Raw genomic sequence first — 20,316 nt, 5'->3', positions numbered from 1 at the left:
AACGACTAAATGTTCGAAGAGAAAAAGAAAATAACGAATACAGATAAGAGATTCGTCGTAACTCTCCAACTGACCTGCCCCATGAACATAAAAAAAGCGAAAAGAAAATGAAGAAAAAAAAATTATAAAAACCGAATACTGCAGATAAATGCCTCGTGCTGCATCTAATGAAAAATAAACTAATGAAATTGATGAATAAATTATGTTACTGGGGCATCAAGCCAACTGAAGTATGAATAATCCAGGTGAATCGTAGACTCTAGGGTTATTCAATAAATTCACGTAAAAACGAAAAAAAAAAAGTAAAAATTCTAAGTAACGGTAAGAGCAATTGGCACGATGCCCCATTGATTGAATAAAAAAAATTATTATTAATACAGGATAAAATATGAAAATGAAATAAAAGAAAATAATAAAATGGTGTGAGAAATTTCTACATAAACAGGTGTATATCTATAAATTGAATGAATAAACTTGATTTTTGTAATAGCGTTGACATTACGAATGAAAATTCAATCCTATTTTCCCATTCACTTTCCTGATTATTTTATTTCATTCGTGAAACCGAGTTGCAGTTGATGACGAAGTTTAATTAATTGAGGGTTTTATTTGGGAGATTGAGGGGGGGAGGGGGAAAATGCAATTGAGAAGTTTATTAATTAATTTTTTTGATTAATTTATTTGGGTTGACGGTGGTAGTTACAAAATATTATTGTAATACGGTTGTTTCATACAATTTTCGCTCGGGCGGGCGCAAAGTACACATTTTCCTCCCGCCTCGCGGCAGCCGACACTGCCCCAACGTTGGTAGCCAACATTGCCCTAATATTGGCTGCCAACATTGCCCCAACGTTCGCAGCCAACATTACCTTAACTTTGGTCGCCGACATTGCCCCAACGTTGACACCCAACCCTGCGCCAACGTTGGCTGCCAATAGTGCCACAAAGTTGGTAGCCAACATTGCCCTAATGTTGGCTGCCAACATTACCTGAACGTTGGCAGCCAACATTGTCCCAATACTGGCAGCCAACAGTGCGCCAGTGTTAGCAGCCAATATTGTCCCAACGTTCGCAGCTAACATGACCTTAACGTTGGTCGCCGACATTGCCCCAATGTTGAAACCCAACCCTGCGCCAACGTTGGCAACCAATAGTGCCACAACGTTGACAGCTAACACTGTCCCAACATTGATAACCAACATTGCCCCAACGTTGGTAGCCAACATTGCCCCAACATTAAAATTTTATCATTTCGTTAATTCAATAATAATTATCAAAAGCTATTGCGCCGAGGGGGTGATGACGTCACAATTCCGTAAACTTTGTTGTTGATAATAAAATGAGGTTAATCGCTGGTGATCATTCATTTTTTACTCCTTTTTTCATAACATTGTATGAAATAATGCTCCAATTGATACCAAAACCACATAGCCTCATATCTCTTGACCGCACCGATTCAATTTCTCAAGACGAAAATTCAACGAGAGATGGCGTTGAGGGACCGGAGTTGTGACGTCATTCAAGGTCATCTGAGCGTTTTGAAATCAATCTTTTTTTTATTATGAAAAGCAATCATTTGGATCCTTTTATTTCAAATTTATAAATAATTTTACATAAATTATTGGATAAAAAGTTGAAAATGCATGAAATGTTTGTATCATGATAATGCTTTGGTAAAATGGAAAAAGACAATTTTCATGAGTTTTTTTTTTTCATGGAACTTATAGTTTACGAAGTGAATACACAATTATAAAAATATTTAACGATAAAAATTCAAAGAGTTGATTTTTTAGTCAAATATCAATGTCATGAGAATAATAATATCTTGATGATGAGCGATGTTTGGAGAAAAGATCAAAAGACATTTCTCGTGAATATTTCGATATTCTGATGATGAAATTGATGATTTTAAGGCAGTTATGACGTGGCTGAAGGGGAAAGGTTTTCCTTCATCGCTCGGAGTCTCTTGAGTTTTTTCTTCATTATCATCGCACCTAGGATAAAATTAATTCATTTCAAATATGAAACAGGAGAAACGACTACTACTAAATATTAAGAAAACTTGTTTTTAAATTTTTAGTTGAGGGTCAAATGACCCTTTCAGATTACACTTCTCTAATCTTTGTGGCCGTTAAAACCACTTGACCCTCAACTCCAAACACCCTTAAGGGTTGTTAGACCCTCAAGACCATTTGACCCTCGACCCCAAGCGTCGTCAAGGGTCGTTTGACCTTCAAAGCCATTTGACTCACAGGTGAAGGAAAATGTTGAGCCTTTTGCTTTGTTTTTAGTTGAGGGTCAAATGACCCTTGATTACGTTCGGGGCTGAGGGTCAAATGGTCGTGAGGGTTAAACGACTCTTGAGAAGAACATTTGGAGTTGAAGGTTAAAATACCCTTGAAGGAGTCTCTAATGATCAGCCTGCATCTAACACGTTAGACGCCTAAGACTATTTGACCATTAACCCTGAACGTTCCTAAAGGATGTTTGACCCTCAACCCCAAACATCTTCGAGACTCGTTTGACCCTCAAAGCTATTCGACCCTTAACTAAAGCCAAATTGTCGACAATATCTTCCTTTGTAGAGAGAGAGTGAGGATCGTGAGGGTCAAATGACCCGTAAGAACGTTTGGAGTTGAGGGTCGAATTGTCTTAAGGTGCAAATGACACTTGAAGACACGCAGAATTAAGGGTCAAATGACCCTTTCTGATCACTCTGCTATAATCTGTTGGACCCTTAGGCCCATTTGACCCTTAAATCTGAATGTTCTTAAAGGTTCATTGACCCTCAAGACCATTTAACCCCCAAAACCCTTTGAGCCTCAACTGAAAATAAAAATGTTCATGATGTTTCATTTTGACCCGCTTTCCCCCTTAATAAATATAATTAAATTTGATTCGTTAGTGCATGAAAAATACTTACAAGATAATGTTTGCCAGAGTTGTGCACTTTTTTTACTGTCAATATCCTCTGGTATTTTATCACTCGAGGATTCCCTCAACTTCTTACATATTTCACGCAATTGGATGGACCCTTCGGACGGCGGAACGAATAAATATGAATTTATAAATTTATCGGCGTTCAAATATCCCAACCTGATACTCCTCACCTACAAAAAAAAAGCAACGATTTTCCGAAAAATATTGAATTAGTGTATTTTCATATTTTTCGTCGTCCGAGGGTAATTTTTAATGTTCTCACTTCATTCAGAAATTCAAGGAATAGCCACAGCCACATGCAAATGAGAGTCACAACGTCATTCTTAAGGCCCCTTGCGTTCCACAGAGTGAAATCAGGTACGACTAGAGTGTGGACGTACACCCTAAACAATAATTATTTGTTTATTATTACTTCAAACAAGTAAATAATTAAACAACAATTAATAAATGTAATGTAAAATAATGAACAAAAAGGGGAGAAAATTTGTTTTTCAATTTGTGAAAAAAAATGATAACTCACAAATTTACAAAATAAATCCCCAGCAATATTTTAACAATAGTTGATGTTTTTTTCGTTCTTATTGTTGATAAAATCCGGCAGATGTTGAGCATCGAGGTCGAGGTGGCTTTGAAGAATAGTAAATTCATTATAATATCAAACCACCTGTAAGAAATATATATTAATCGCTAGAAATAAACAGGAGAAACATTGTTTTTTCGTTGAAGATTAATAATTTTTAATTATTAATATTTAATAGTAATTGATTATTCTTCATCGAATATTAAATTTTTATACTTCAATTTTAACATTTCATTAAAAAATTTTCAAATCAACTTTTATTAATTTTTATCATGGATTAGTAATGATTAATATCAATTAATTGATAAATTATTGATTAATTATAATTAATAATCAATTATTTTTCCTAAAACATCAAATTCTTATGGTTCAGTCATGATTTAATTTTCAATTTGAATAATTAATTTGTTTTTTATAATTAATTATCATTAATTATTAAACAATTAACCGATGTTATTGTTATATTAAATATTCATTAAACAATTCCATAGAATAATTAATTGATGACTGATCAATTATTATCAATAATTAATTATTTTTGATAAAATACAAATTTTTCCTGCAATTTTAATCCTTCATTTTTCGATTATTGTTATTAATCTTATTGTTAATTTACTTGAGTTGCGATGAACTGTGGATAATCAGACAAAACATGAGTGTTGTCCATCCCCTCAGCCACCCCCCATGATAAACAATCTCCACTCCCGCTCTGTGCAATGATTAATATCAATTGATTGATAAATTATTAATTAATTATTATCAATAATCAATTATTTTTCCTAAAGAATCAAATTCTTATGGTTCAGTCCTCATCATTTAATTTTCAATTTGAATAATTAATTTGTTTTTTATAATTAATTATCATTAATTATTAAACAATTAACCGATGTTATTGTTATATTAAATATTCATTAAACAATTCCATAGAATAATTAATTGATGACTGATCAATTATTATCAATAATTAATTATTTTTGATAAAATACAAATTTTTCCTGCAATTTTAATCCTTCATTTTTCGATTATTGTTATTAATCTTATTGTTAATTTACTTGAGTTGCGATGAACTGTGGATAATCAGACAAAACATGAGTGTTGTCCATCCCCTCAGCCACCCCCCATGATAAACAATCTCCACTCCCGCTCTGTGCAATAATTAATATCAATTAATTGATAAATTATTAATTAATTATTATTAATAATCAATTATTTTTCCTAAAAAATCAAATTCTTATGGTTCAGTCATGATTTAATTTTCAATTTGAATAATTACTTTGTTTTTTATAATTAATTATCATTAATTATTAAACAATTAACCGATGTTATTGTTATATTAAATATTCATTAAACAATTCCATAGAATAATTAATTGATGACTGATCAATTATTATCAATAATTAATTATTTTTGATAAAATACAAATTTTTCCTGCAATTTTAATCCTTCATTTTTCGATTATTGTTATTAATCTTATTGTTAATTTACTTGAGTTGCGATGAACTGTGGATAATCAGACAAAACATGAGTGTTGTCCATCCCCTCAGCCAACCCCCATGATAAACAATCTCCACTCCCGCTCTGTGCAAATAAAAACTCTTGTGAAATGTTATTCCCAGCTCCAGGTATCTGGGTTTTTGAAAAATACAAGCACTGTCGACGGATTTAGGCACGAAAAATCGCAAGTAGAATGCACTCAGGAGTGTGAAACCTGTGCACCACAGGGCATCGATTATTCTTCTGCGTTTTATTACTCCATAGTGCATACGACGGAGTAGTAACTGCAAAAAAAAATTATTGCATTAAAAAATACCTATTGAAATTTTTAATGAATGGTAATTTTTTTTATTCAATGCAATTGAATAATTTAATTAATTAATTAATCCTGTTAATTCATCAATAAATGATGATAATAATAATAATGATTTTTAAAAATGCTAAAAAAAAATAATTATAAAATATAAATAAATATAAACATTTGTAAATTGATAGTAATAATGACATTAAAATGATATTACTAACATAATGTTATTAATTATTAATAGTTATGAGTTGTAAACAACTGATAATTATTACTAATTAATCAATAATTACTCATTAACAACAATAATTAATGATGGATAAAAAAATTCGTTAATTTGTTAATACCTACATGAATCACGTTAATTAATTATTTAATAATAATCAATGTATCAATAAATTTAAATAATAATAATAATATTTCAATATATTCATTCAATTTTTTTCTATCAAAATCAGTACTAAAATGTAAATAAACATGAAAGTAGATGAATTAATAATAATGATATAACTTACATAATTTTGTTAATTATTGATAATCAATCATTAATAATATGAATCAATCATGGAAAAATTAAGTTGAATGTTTTTTATTTAAAAAAGTAGAAAATTTATAAATTTTTATACAAAAATTTATAAAAATAAAACTTATTAATGTTTATACGAAAATTTATAAAAGTTTTATAATAATTTTTTAAATAAAAAATTATACAAAAATGAATTAATTAAACACTTTTAAATAATAACAAAAATTATTTTTAAAAATATATTTTTAAAATTTTAAAAAATACATAACAAACAAAAAGTCGATAATTCCAATTAAAACTCACATGAAGGCACTTGTCATAAATTGCGTATAAAATCCACCAACCGATGAGCATAAACAAACAATCCGGATTATTCCTGACCTTCCTCATGCCATGAGAGCCACTTCCCCATGGCTGAGTGTTCTCATACAACAGCATAATTCCCCAGTGTCCATCGGTCACTGGACCCCTGAGGCAAGCATAACAGTGAGATACGTAAGTATTTAATTCATATTTTGGAGATTTCACACGCGTTTTTAAACTGAATGTACTCTTGACAACAATGGAAATCCCTCGTAAGTGGAAGAAGGGCTTATGAATGTCGACTGACATTTTTTTTCGCGTGACTGGAACGGCATCTGCGATCGATATGTTACTATCTGCTGGTGTGAGGAACAGCAGTTGATAAATTAGAAAAACCCTACACGGAGAGAAATTTTTAATAAAAATTATCATTCCAGTAGGATAAAAGTATACTATGACTCACTTTTCACGGATCTTTATTCTGACGTTTATCAAAAATTGATATTAAATAATAAAATTTATTATAAGTAAAATAAATTTTATCCTACTGGACGATAATTTTCACCACACAATAAAAAATTGATGATATATTTATCAAAATTTATATGGATCAAAACAAATAATCTGCATGAGAAAGATAAAAATTATTGTTATCCGGTTAGTTATTATACTGTCATAATAGTTATTTTCATCACAAGGTCCACAAAGTATTTTCTGACGAATGTGGCTTTCAATAATCACATTCGTCAGAAAATACTTTTGGACCGTGTGATGAATGCAATTTTTCGTCAGAAGGCCCGTAAACCGCGATCAAACCGAGCGAAGCGAGGTTAGAATCGCGGTTTACCAGATCTTCTCACGAAAAAATAATTTTTATCCACTCAAGTCGACTAAATTTTATCCATCGTGCGCAATAGAAAGTAACCAGATGCTCGACTATTTTTATCCTTCCAACAGTGATGGATACATTAACGAATTCTAAGGAATTAAGTTTTGGTAGTTACTACACTCCATATTCCCCATTCGGGAATCGTGACCTTAACCCGAAAAAACACGTACCGTAGTTTTGAGGTCTTTACAGTACAAAATTTGTGGACTTTTAATTAAGGTTTTTGATAGTTTCAAACGCTGAATTCTCATATTAAACTGTGGTTATTTGATTCGTGGTACTTTCACGCGTAATTTGAGACCAATTGGAACTCAAAAGTCCACTCATGTCAATAATTATCAACAATTTTGTTGACGCCGAGCGAAGCCGGTAATACCACTCATAGGATCGGCCACGTAGTTGCTCGACAGCACTCGAGTACGGGTTAGGTTGCAGCGCGAGCGATACACGCAAAACCCTATGAGCGGCATTGGAATCGTGCCGAGCGGTATTACTCGACGGCGGGTAGTACCGCCCAATAGGCTCTCTCTTTTATTTTCAATCAATTTTGTGGATTCTAAGGAGAATTAGGCGTCTACACTTCGAGAATAACGAGTTCAATAGTTAAAGAAGTCTCACAAATACGTTTTTTATACTCAAGTTGATATATAAAATATAAAACTGGCATTTCCCCTTAGGTGCAGGCACACCTTCCCTACCCTCTCCTCCCGCAATCCTTCGAGAAATTCGGAAAAATCGAAAATTTCTCACCGACGAAAATTTTCACATCAAGAAATATCCCCCAAAGGATAATAGAAGGATCATCCGTGACGGAGAATCGTTTGTTAACGCCTAAGGGTCAAGTTCCCGGAATGCCAGGCCCATGTCAAATCCATTGAAACTCAAAATTATTAGGGTCATGACGAATGACTTCCGTGAAAACCGCCCGATAATACATTATTGGCATTCGTAGGCGAGTGTTGGCAAGGAAAGGACACCCCCTGGGAATACTAAGCACGCATTTCTCTGCAAGATATCGAGGAGTTCACTTCAGGTCAGTTTATCAGAGATACTCCCGTTGAAGCCTGGCAATTACGGTTTTTTTACAGTGTCATGGAAAAAAATGCGGTTATCGACAGATACCCAACCCGGCTCATCAGTCGCTTCGCGCTTTTCCGACAAAAAACCGATATCGGACACATTTTTTTTCCCTTATACCAAAGATGAAAGAAACGTGAAGTTGTTTTATATCGAAATATCTCGAAACTGCCTTACCGCTAATCCTCAATTCTGGTTGGTCAATGAGTCACGTGAAGTAGGCGCTGAAAAAAATCCCCGGTGTTTTCAAATTCTTCAAATGGCAAAAATTTTGTCTGCGTCATATTTTTCATTTTTTCATGTGTGAAGTTGATCTTTATATCAAAACATGTCTAAATTGCCTAATTGTTGATCATGAGAAAAAAAACAGTATTTCTAAATTTTTTTAACTCACAAATTATTCTTCACTTCCCAAATTTTAATTTTTTCATATTTATCACACGCCAAAATGATCAATTCTTGCTTCTCAGATTTTCATACTTAAATTCTAAACTCTACAAAATTCACGAAAATTCTTCGGTTTCCCAAATAATTCGAAAAAAATCTTTGAAGAGCTACGGTTATTTGGAAAACTAGAATTTTCCGAAGAATTCAAGAACTTTTTTCAGTTTTCTGGGAAATCAATTCATAACCCTCCCCTCATTTTTCAACCATTACAGATTTTAATCAGATTATTTTAAAACGTAAAAAAAGGAATTAATCGAAGATTAAAAATTATTCATTGAAGTTTCACTCTTCCTTCTCCCCTAATTCTCTTTCTTAATTTTCAAAATGTCTAGTATTAGAAAAAAAATGAACCGACAGCATTCACAAGTCGACATTCTCATGCTTTCAAATCACAATGACCAAGTCATTAACGATAAAAAAGACGATAAAATATTTCTTCCATTCAGTACGTATTCTATCTCCGCGTGAGTTAGAAGTAACTTAGGGAATCTTCGTGCCGAAACAAAAACAAATATATACCAGACGTAAGTATTTACTTTCTCTTCAGACGTGACATTGACTCGGCAGTGAAAGGATGAAGCGCGAGCAGTTGCAGAATAAAAGCTCGTGGTGCGTAACTTGACGGTTCGACTCATCATTTTTTCAGGTAACACCGGATATAGTGTTAGGGACAGGATGATAGATTATCGATGGAGCTTCGTCGTCAGCATTCTGAGCCTCGTGATCATTCCGCGGAATACGTCAGGTGAGGAACACATTTATTGCTGTTGACGTAGATTTCCTGTTTGAAATTATTCATTGATTCATGCCCTCGGCGATTTAATGCTTTTTTTGCTTCCAAATGGAAGCTTTGTAATCATTCAAATTTCAGTTTTGGATTTTTTGTGGCATATCGACTCAGTATGATCTAAAAAGTCCGAAAATGTAATTTTGTCTTTCTCCAATTGTTCGCTAAATGAACGAATGGAATTGAATATTTCTTTTTTCAAATGTAGGTATTGTTGAGCCCTATCGATCGCCATTAATTAAAATTTAGTTCATCGATTAGTTGTTTTAATTTTCGATTTTTTTCGGAAATCGGTTGTTCCACGATAACTGAAAAAAATGTTCTGACTTGATTGAATGATGACTTAAAAAATTTGTTAGGATGTCCTTTTGGCTAAGTTCGAAGATGGAGGCGATAGCAATAATCGTTATTTTATTTTGTTTGCAACTTTTCAAAAATTTTGTATTTTTTGAAAATTAGAATTCCGGGGACATCTTTGAATATCATGCTTCAAATGAATTCAATAATAACTTAAAATGTTGTTTCAATGTCATTAGGTCGAAGTTAACAGGTGATTACGATAGCTATATTGGTTAATTTGATTTTTATAATAATTGTTGAAAATGTCGAATTTTCCCGGAAGTGAGCTTTTTGATGATTTCTTCAAATGTGATGTTTCAAATTCATTTAAGTATCTCTCTATATCGAGATACGCGGTAGCGTATCGGACAAAGTCGTTATAAAAATCCAAATTGACTTTTGGTGATGAAAATTTGGTACTCGAAATTAAGACTGCAAAATTAAGGGTCACAAGGGCCAAAACAAGGGTCATGCGGGTCAGAATAAGGCTCATAAGGGTCAGGGTAAGGGTCACCAGGTTGAGGATCAATTAAGGATGACAAGAGTCAAAATAAAGGTCACGAGGGTGAGAATAAGAGTCATAAGGGTTAGAATGAAGGACATAAGGGTCTTAAGGGTTAGAATAAGGGCCGCAAAGGTTAGAATCAAGGTCATAAGGGTCAGAATAGGGCTCATAAAGGTCAGGGTAAGCGTCACCAGGTTCAGGATCAATTAAGGATGACAAAAGTCAAAATAAAGGTCACGAGGGTGAGAAGAAGAGTCATAAGGATTAGAATCAAGGACATAAGAGTCAGAATAAGGGTCATAAGGGTTAGGATAAGGGGCGCGAAGATTAGAATCAAGGTCATAAGGGTCTGAATAAGGGCCGCGAAGTTCAGAATCAAGGTCATAAGGGTCAGAGTAAGGATCACAAGGGTAAGAGTAAGGGTCTCAAGGGTCAGAATAAGGATAATGGGGGTCATATGAGGGTTGGTGAGCGAAGCGAGCAGGGGGAGTAGCCCCGTAGTGTCTATATAAAATTTTTCTATAAACGTTTTATCGAAGGGCTGAGGGGAGTGATAACTGTAAAAAAGACAATCGGTTGAACAGAAGAAAGGGATAATAAAAGTAATGATGATCATACCATTCAGCAAAGTTGAAAATCTGACAAAATTAGTTGAAAAGAAATCTTATTCAGTTTAATAAAATGAAATAAACAATGAATTATACATGATAGGAATGATGTGCTAAATAACCATTCGAAGAATATTGCTAATTTATTAAGGCCCGGTTGCACCGCCGTCTGTTAACTAAACCGCCAGATAACGGTCTGATAGTCCATAAGGATTATACATGGATAAATTTATCCTGGGGTTTAAATAGCTAACAGGGCTCGGTGCAACTAGGCCTAACAAAAATAACTGCACTATACGCAATACAAGAAGAATTTCCCACTTGTTTTTTTTAAGCATCCGTTTTGAGAGACTTCACGGATCGGAATGACTGGCTGCAGGTGAGAAAAAAATTGAATATGATTAAGGACAATCGGCAAACATCATGCATTTTTATTAGAAATATCTCGATAATCATAATATCGATAAGTCATCGAGACATGCCGCGAATGAAATGGTTTTGGATAATTTTTCATCTGAAATTTAAGCTAAATAACACGAAGGATCGTGATGGGATAAGCCAACGATCGGTGGAAACAGATGTGTATGGATTTCTGGATCCGGCATCCGCGCCGCTACACCGTTTCAAACGCACGATAATGGATCTAGGGTTATCGTGTTTTTTCTGTGAAATTGGAGTGAACCTGCTGCAGACGCAGATCAGAGCAGGCCTGTCTGATGAAGAGCTGATGGGTCACATCAAGCCCGTCTGCATGTTGCAGCTGAGCGAGAGCGTCTGCGAGGGAGTCAACCAAGTATTTGCGGTGAGCGATTTCCGCATTTCAAAACGACAGGGAAACACGGTTTTATGGTCTCGGTATTTTCAGCAGATTGTGCAATTTTCTTGATTTTTTTACCTCGCGACACGATATTTCTATTGCCACTCGGGGAATTTCGCCGGCTGTTGCGATAAACCTCCGATTATCGTTATCGGCAATAGTGGACTTTATGGAAAACTGAGGTCGACCGAACCATGGAAGTAGAAAATGCGAAAAAAATTCCCGTTTTCCCGCACTCTTCAAGACGTAGAAATATTGTCTAGATGATTAATGATAATTAATTGAGTATCAAGCGTTTACAAGGACGATTTTTCGGTTATGACGTCACAAAGACGGTCAGGTGACGCTTCATTGGTCGAGTGTGAAGAGAGTGGGGAGTTGCCGTCCGCCATTGGTCGACGCGCACCTCAAGATTGGGTTAGGTCGGCTCGAGCCATTCTGTAATTGGTTCAGCGCTCGACCGTCTATCCGACATCATTAGCGATTCTAAAGCGTTTGAAATCTTCAACTTTTATCAATTCATTATTCATTAATGAGCGGAATTTCGAACGTTTGTGAATAAAAAATGAGTTATTCAGGTCCTAAGCTTCAGGTTCAAGCAAATAAAAATTGGTCTCACAGTGCAGCCATCCAAAGTTATTTTAGTTCACATTTTGATCAGCAGTAGCAGCTACCGAAATCTGGCCCAGAAGAACGTCCCAAATTTGAGAAACATCGGCCAAGACCATGAATTCGTTCCGAAGAAGTTTCTTTGCCAAAAATATATCGGACATACATCTCATACATATGTTACATATAATTTAGATATAATCACCGGGGAGATGTTTTTTCCACACGGTTATTCTCTAATTCGTCTTCAGAATGATGATCAGAATCTATGCTTACCTGTACGCTCGTCAGCCCCGATCGCTCCTATCAGAGCAACCAGCAGAAAAAGCAAGATCAACTACTGCCCAGCCATAATGACTTGTCTCGGTGATAGTTAACAGCCGAACGATATCCCTAAGGTCTCACCACTGGTTTTTATACCTCAGTTTCGGTTGGCCTAGTAAGTCGCTATCGTCGCCTGTCAAACGGTGCGCCGCAATTATTATGAGAAAGTATCCGCCTGTTTGTTGTCTTTCGTGAGCGCACAATTATTACTTATATAAGCCTTACGTCTCCGCCGATAGGCAATTTACATTTTCAAAACTAAAATTCCAGCGTTTTCTTTGTCGTCTAAAAATGTTATGAACCCTTTTCACCGAATGAAGAGAAGGATGTCCTTTTGTCGTTTCAGCCTGAAGTCATCTACATCCTGCGGCAGGTGGATATCACTCGTAGTCAAATCTGCAGCTTGATAATGGGTGATCAATGTCGTTATGTGGCGAATCCGCTGCAAGAGTGGAGGGTTTCCTTGCCACATGTTGAAAAACCTCTCGTTCAACCAATTCTTTCCCCGAAAGAAGGGGTGAAAACTCTGAAAGTGCTTCATATTTCGGACACTCACTATGATCCGTACTATCAGGAGGGGGCCAATGCAGAGTGTGGCGATCCTCTATGCTGTAGATTGACTAGTGGCAGACCTGTTAGACCTTCTGGAGCTGCTGGCAAATGGGGTGATTACAGGAAGTGCGATACCCCGAAGAGAACGCTTGATCATATGTTCCAACACATTCAGCATACGCATCCCGTGAGTTCTTCTGGTGATGCCTTCTTGTTGAATCTAGATAGGATTATGCTCTGTTCTTTCAGGACATCGACTACATCATTTGGACAGGTGACCTGCCGCCCCACGACTCATGGAACCAAACTCGTGAAGAGAACCTTCAGAATCTTCGTGATACAGTAGGTCAAATGCTTGAAGCTTTCCCACATGCTTCGATCTTCCCGGCCCTGGGAAATCATGAGAGTGCACCGGTGAACAGCTTTCCATCGCCATCTGCACCGGACAATTACAGCATCTCCTGGTTGTACGATGAACTGGCTGAGCAGTGGCAACGATGGCTACCATCAAGTGCCTCCACTACCATCAAGCAAGGTGGTTTCTACTCGGTGCCCGTCAGACCTGGCTTCCGAATAATTTCGGTCAACACGAATTACTGCAATAATTTGAACTTTTGGCTGTTGATTAATAGTAAGGATCCGGTTAATGAACTCCAGTGGCTGATTGATGAGCTTCAAGGGGCGGAGAACAGAAGCGAGAAGGTGCACATCATTGGACACATACCACCAGGCACCTCTGATTGTCTCAAAGTCTGGTCTGCCAATTATTACAGGATCATCAACAGGTGATTGAACATAATTGATGATGAGTGAAAATTCAATCACGATATTTTGAGTTTTTCTTCAGTCTCTCCTTTGTTTGGATCAATTACATCTTCCATTAAATTATTATTTTCACAGATATGAGTCAACAATAACTGCACAATTCTTCGGCCACACCCACTACGACGAATTTGAATTGTTCTACGACACTGATGATCTCACTCGTCCAGTCAGTGTAGCATACGTAGGGCCGTCAGTGACGCCATATGAGAATCTCAATCCTGGATACAGGATATATTACGTCGACGATGATCAAGGGTCGTCGACGAGGCAGGTCGTTGATCATGAGACCTGGATCATGAATCTCGAAGAAGCTAATCTTTACGATTCACCGTTTTGGTGGAGGTTGTACAGCGCCAGAGATGCGTATCAGATGGCATCGCTTCTTCCCGCCGAGTGGAATCGACTGGTTGATCGCATGATCGATGATACAGAGATCTTTGATGTTTATTACAAGTGAGGATTTTCTTAATCATTATCAATTATGGAACGAAATTTTGGTAGCCATGTCGTTTATCATGTTGTTCTTACAGACACTATCATAAAAATGCATCAGTTAGACCATTGTGTGACATCCAATGCCGAAAACGGCTGCTCTGTGATCTACGAAACGGTCGCAGTCGAGACAGGAAAGCCTTCTGTCGGAGTATAGAAGAAAGAATTGACAAGCAGAGGTACTTCAATTGGGGGAATTTGTTTTTCAGTGGTTGAGCATTCATTATTCCTCCAACAATAGCAAAAGTTTGGTTAATACCTTTGAAAGGGAGAAGATGTGACGCCATTTTGTCTCTGAGAGATAACCGTAATGGCCGTTCAACCTCTACAGAAACTTGAGGGTTGTAAATCAATAAAAAATACCATTTGATTTTAGAAAATCAGCTGATCTCTAAAATTTGTTTTATGGAGTCTTGTAATATGTATCGCTAATGGCAAAGAACCATTGAATGATTAAAATATATTAAAATAGAAATGATTCATTCCTTTAACGACTCATGAATAAAGCTTCAAATACTATTGCAATTGTTCTTTTCGTTTTCATGATGAAAATTGTCAATTTCCTGTATTATTTCAGCTGCGGAGATGAGTCTTCAACTATTGACGCTATTTTGTCTTGGAGAGATATCTTCAAGACAAAATGGCGTCCCAACCAACAAATCGCCATCGATTCCAAATATTCTCTTCAATCAAGTTTTTCAACAGGCTAACAAAATTTTTCATTTTTTTATCGAATAATAATGTTGATTAATTGCGATTGAGAAAAAGTATAATTTATCTGCAATCGGAACGAATTATTTTCTACAATATGTAGGGGAGGGGAGGGCAAAATGGGATAGGGCGGGTAAAACGAGATAGTCCAATTTTGCACAAAAAAATTAAAAATTTCGTAAAATCATGAAGATATTTATTGGATTATGTGTAGGAATACTCAATAAAAACACATTAGTTTTATTCTTCAAAGTAAAACTCTTTAATGATCGCACGCAGAAGGTATATCTTTCTCCAACGAAGTCTCTAGGACGACTAACTAAAAGTCATGAGAGTTTTCACTCTCTGGACCCATTTGACAAAAGGCCCTTGTTTCAATTTTCTTCAGCCTCTCCTTTGTGACTCACCATGAGGACTGTTTTTCTTCACGTCTCTATTTTCTAAGAAAAGCCATAAATGTCACCCTGAGTGTTTGGGTGGAAAAGAGAAAATGTTTAACTAAACTAAGAAATTAATTTTTGTATTCAGGCATGAATTCCAACAATATTCATTCCAAAGTGCTTGAAGCTATCAATATTTCACAATTAATTATTAATTAATGAGCAATATTTCGAACGTTCCTGACTGAAAAATAATTTTATTTATGTCCCAAACACAAGATTACAAAGAGAAAAAAAAATCGTGCAACTCTTCCAATGTCGGTTTATTGCCAAAAATTTTACATGTTCCAAAATTACATAATTTATGTGAAAAAAAAAAATACAAATGACATTGTCATATGTACTATTGTCGAATAACGTGGGAATCTGTGATTTGCTGAATTACAATTATGCTGCAACTGTTCTAATATCGAAACAACCAAGTTAATGAAGCTCTGTTTGAAAAAAATTCCGTTCAGGCGATGGCATTGCCAACGGTTTCCTCCCCAAGGGAACTAAATTACCCAGCTTGTTTTGTGCAGTAGCATTTCTCGCCATAGCAGAAAGGTGGGTTATCTTCGCCTGGACACTCCTTCCAATAACATTCGTAGCTGCTACTGCATTGACCTGTTGAAGCAAATAAAAATTGGTCTCACAGTGCAGCCATCCTTTGCAAAGTTATTGTAAATCACATTTGGTCAGCAGCAGCAACAACTCTCCCAATTTGAGAAACAACGACTTTCTTTGCCAAAAATACATCGGAGATACATCTCATACATATGTTACATATAATTTAGATGTAATCACCGGGGCGATATTTTTTCCACACGGTTATTCTTTAATCCTTCTTCAGAATTATGATCAGAAACTCTGCTTACCTGTACGCTCGTCAGCCCCAATCGCTCCTATCAGAGCAACCAGTAGAAAAAGCAAGATCAACTTCTGCACAGCCATAATGACTTGTCTCGGTGATAGTTAACAAACGAACGATACCCCTAAGGTCTCACCACTGGTTTTTATACCTCAGTTTCGGCTGCCCTAGGAAGTCGTTATCGTCACCTGTCAAACGGTGCACCGCAATTATTATGAGAAATGATCCGCCTGTTTGTTGTCTTTCGTGAGCGCACAATTATTACTTATATAAGCCTTACGTCTCCGCCGATAGGCAATTTGCATTTTCAAAACTAAAATTCCAGCGTTTTCTTTGTCGTCTAAAAATGTTATGAACCCTTTTCACCGAATGAAGAGAAGGATGTCCGTTTGTCGTTTCAGCCTGAAGTCATCTACATCCTGTGGCAGGTGGATATGACTCCTAGTCAAATCTGCAGCTTGATAATGGGTGATCAATGTCATTATGTGGCAAATCCGCTGCACGAGTGGAGGGTTTCCTTAGTACCTGTTGAAAAACCTCTCGTTCAACCTATCCTTTCCCCGAAAGAAGGGGTGAAAACTCTGAAAGTGCTGCATATTTCGGACACTCAGTGTGGTGATCCTCTCTGCTGTAGATTGATTAGTGGTGCACCTGTTAGCCCTTCCGGAACTGGTGGAAAGAAGCGCTGGAAGAAACGAGACGAGACGAGACAAACGAGGCGAGAGACATGAGGAAACGAGGCGAAAAGAGACATTTGAGACAATGATAGAAACGAGACGAGACGAGACAAGCGAGACGAAAGACAGGACGAGACGAGGCGAGAAGGGACATTTGAGACAATGATAGAAACGAGATGAGATGGGACGAGACGAGACATTTGACACAATCATAGAAACCAAACGAGACGAGTCGAGATGAGCCGAGCCGAGACTAGTCGAGTTGAGACGAGCCGAGACGAGCCGAGACTAGTCGAGTTGAGACGAGCCGAGACGTGAAGATGCAGTTTCTCTGCAAGTAAGAATTTTCTTAATCATTATCAAATATGAAACGAAATTTTGGTAACCATGTCTTTCCTCATTTTGGTCTTACAAACTATCATAAAAATGCATCAGTTAGAAAATTGTGTAACATCCAATGCCGAAAACGGCTTCTTTGTGATCTACCATCAGACGGTCGCAATCGAGACAGGGAAATCTTCTGTCAGAGTATAGCAGAAAGAATTGACAAGCAGAGTTACTTCAATTGGGGAAATTTGTTTTTCAGTAGTTGAATATGAGCATTCATTATTTGTCCAACAATAGCAGAAGTTGGGTTAATACCTTTGAAAGGGAGACGATATGACGCCATTTTGTCTCTGAGAGATATCTGTAATGGCCGTTCATCCTCTACAGAAACTTAAAGGTTGTTTAGCAATTTAAAAATCGCATTTAATTAAAAAAAATTAACTGATTCCTAAAATTTGTTCGGTGAACTCTTGTAAAATATATTGCTAATGGCAAAGAAATATTGAATGATTAAATTGTATCAAAATAGAACTGATTCATTCTTTTATCGATTCTGACTGCAGATTCAAATACTGTTGGAGTTGTTTCTTTCGTTTTCGCAATGGAAATTGTCAATTACCCGTATTATTTTAACTGCATAAGAGACTAGTCTCCACTTGTTGATATCGCCATTAGTTTACGTCATTGTTGCTTAATGAAAGGTAATATTTCTAATGGCCGATGGAAGATAGTGTCAACTATGAAATATGAAGACATGAAGAAATGAGGGTAAATGGGCGATTATGAATGCTTTCCACGTGTGCCGCAAGAGAAAAACAAAAGTGAAGGTCAAACGTCCCTGATGATCAGTACAAATAGTTGTGCCACAATATCTAAACAAAAAATGTTTTTATATGATACGTGCGTGTAACCGCATGGGTTTCAGTTGGCTATAGTCAACTGGAAAGTAGCGGGTTTCAAGCGCCTACCCACACTCAACTAAAACCTAAAACCCGAAAAAAAGAAAAAGAAAAAAAATTCTAAGAGAATTAGAATTTAGAGAGAAAAAATTTCCATTTCACTCAGCCGGGAATCGAACCCGGGTCTCCCAGATACGCGCCGGGCACTCTCACCGACTAAGCTACCGGGAACCACAGAAATTCACTCTCAAATTCACCTCATACACCGTAACGCATGACGCGCATGCGCATCACCTATTAAAAGAGAATAACAAGGAAGGAAATCTAACCTCCGAATAGTGAATACATGGAATGACTAAAAAATGAAAAGGTGATTTTCGAAGCAGATAAAATGAGCCAAAATCGTATAATTCCTGATAGTGATGAAGAGTTATTCAGTGAGGAGGATTTATTTACTGATGAGGAGGAGTTGATTGGTGATGTGACATTTGAAGAAAATGGAAATGAAATATTCTCCAATGAAGCAACAGCAGGATCGCCAAAAACTCCTTCGATCAAATACTGTAACTTAAGGGCTTTATTGAATTGTGATGATCAAAATAATGTCAAGGAAATACAGAGAAAAATTATTTTTGCTTTTCAGAGACATGTCACAGAATTCACCGAAACTTCACTGAAATTTGGTGATTGATTTCTAGAAATTAGTGATAAGTCATTGAGAATTCAGTAACGAAAATGAAATTTTTCAATCACACTTTTTCATAATTACTTTTTTAAATAAATGTGATCTTTTTTCTCCAGTGGGGGGGGGCTTCGCCCCCTGGACCCTTTTTCTCGTGGGGGGCTTCCCCCCCCCCCCGCCGCCCTCAAATTTCATCACGCACTTATCATATAAAATAGTATACGCAACACGTGCGGACAGCAGGCGGTGTCACTGGGGCGGCTGCGCCGCCCTCGTGAGTAACCGCCTGCTTTCCGCACTAGTTGCGTAATGTACTATAAATTCACTGAATGATAGCTTAAACAATTTATATAGATGCGCTTTTGACCTAATTTGAAGATGAAGGCGATAGCCTTTCGTCGATAATCGTTGTTTTGATTTATATAAAAATTGGCAGGTTATACGGGACTTTTTCCCGTGGGTTCAAGGTAATTTCTACCGTGGATATGTGGGAAATCGTAGACCCTCAACTTTTACTTCTCAAATTAAATCTAGACAATAAACTAGACACATCGAATCAATTGATGAGTGAATTAAATTGTAATCATGATTAAAATCTTATTCAGTGAGCATAGGAATTAGAACACGAGCAAATCATTTCTCTCTATATAAATAAAAAAAATAAGGCGAAAAATTCAGAGGACGTTCAAATTCAGGGGACGCTGGGTGCCTATACGGGGGTTCCTATATGGGAAGGTGCCTGTATTTATAAGGGATGTCTATATGAGGGGGTGCTCATATGGAAGATATTTATGGGTATGGTCACACCGCTGCGGTCACATGGTTAGAGGGGCGGAGCGAGCGAAGCGAGCGGGGGGCGAAACCCCCTAGTATTGTAATAAGAAAATTCAGCTGCTGATAAGTTGGGACATATGATTCTCATCGGTCATACTGCTTTTTGCAATGAGCACGATTATAAACAATTAATTAAAAAAAGGAGAAGCGCTACTTGTTTAAAAAAATAATTGATCAAAGAATTTGAAGAATTAATTTTTTACACTCATCAAAGTTAGAATTCGTGGGAAAAATTGTTGATGATGAATCATTTCTTTGGGTTTTGTGAATGTATTTTTCATATTGCACAAAAAATCCAAAACTAAAATTTCAAACATTCCAAAGCTTCCGTTCCCGAGCAAAAACACGTGTCCAATATTTTTCGTTCAATATTTCGTTTCAACAATTGCTTCAATGTGATATCAAAAACCAGAAAACATCAGTTCTGACGTCGGTTTCGCTGCACCCGCATCATAAAGATAATTGATACATCGGAGTG

The 20,316-nt window shown here is 36.4% G+C and overlaps 2 protein-coding genes and 1 long non-coding RNA gene across 5 annotated transcripts; 1 reads left to right on the top strand and 2 right to left on the bottom strand.

Annotated features, from left to right (window-relative positions):
• Positions 1 to 1,584: 1,584 nt before the first annotated feature.
• On the bottom strand, positions 1,585 to 6,455 carry LOC107048704. Its single transcript, XM_015272033.1, has 6 exons — positions 6,148 to 6,455; positions 5,006 to 5,298; positions 3,461 to 3,604; positions 3,203 to 3,323; positions 2,924 to 3,110; positions 1,585 to 1,994 (listed from the first exon to the last, which is right to left on the bottom strand). Exons 1-6 carry the CDS (start codon positions 6,280 to 6,282, stop codon positions 1,918 to 1,920), a joined length of 957 nt encoding a protein of 318 aa, XP_015127519.1. The 5' UTR covers positions 6,283 to 6,455; the 3' UTR covers positions 1,585 to 1,917.
• A 1,541-nt stretch (positions 6,456 to 7,996) lies between these two features.
• Positions 7,997 to 14,882, top strand: LOC107048703 (sphingomyelin phosphodiesterase). Of its 3 annotated transcripts, none has more exons than XM_015272031.1 (8): positions 7,997 to 8,069; positions 9,207 to 9,305; positions 11,135 to 11,178; positions 11,326 to 11,601; positions 12,896 to 13,288; positions 13,351 to 13,886; positions 14,002 to 14,379; positions 14,457 to 14,882. In XM_015272031.1, the coding sequence occupies exons 2-8, from the start codon at positions 9,236 to 9,238 to the stop codon at positions 14,632 to 14,634; spliced, it is 1,875 nt and encodes a 624-aa protein (XP_015127517.1). In that variant the 5' UTR covers positions 7,997 to 8,069; positions 9,207 to 9,235; the 3' UTR covers positions 14,635 to 14,882. The 3 variants fall into 3 exon arrangements, with proteins under 3 accessions (XP_015127517.1, XP_015127516.1, XP_015127515.1); XM_015272030.1 differs by lacking the exon at positions 7,997 to 8,069 and adding an exon at positions 9,022 to 9,084; XM_015272029.1 differs by lacking the exon at positions 7,997 to 8,069 and having other exon boundaries at positions 9,128 to 9,305.
• Positions 14,883 to 15,813: 931 nt separating this feature from the next.
• On the bottom strand, positions 15,814 to 16,542 carry LOC107048723. Its single transcript, XR_001461695.1, has 2 exons — positions 16,427 to 16,542; positions 15,814 to 16,175 (listed from the first exon to the last, which is right to left on the bottom strand). It is a non-coding gene; the product is annotated as an uncharacterized LOC107048723 (long non-coding RNA).
• Positions 16,543 to 20,316: the final 3,774 nt, after the last annotated feature.

The sequence above is a fragment of the Diachasma alloeum genome, unplaced genomic scaffold (assembly GCF_001412515.2).
Source record: "Diachasma alloeum isolate Michigan unplaced genomic scaffold, Dall2.0 Dall_scaffold_00196, whole genome shotgun sequence".
Lineage (NCBI taxonomy): Eukaryota > Metazoa > Arthropoda > Insecta > Hymenoptera > Braconidae > Diachasma > Diachasma alloeum.
The sequence above is the reverse complement of the archived record's forward strand: the minus strand, read 5'-3'. Positions and strand labels throughout refer to the sequence as shown.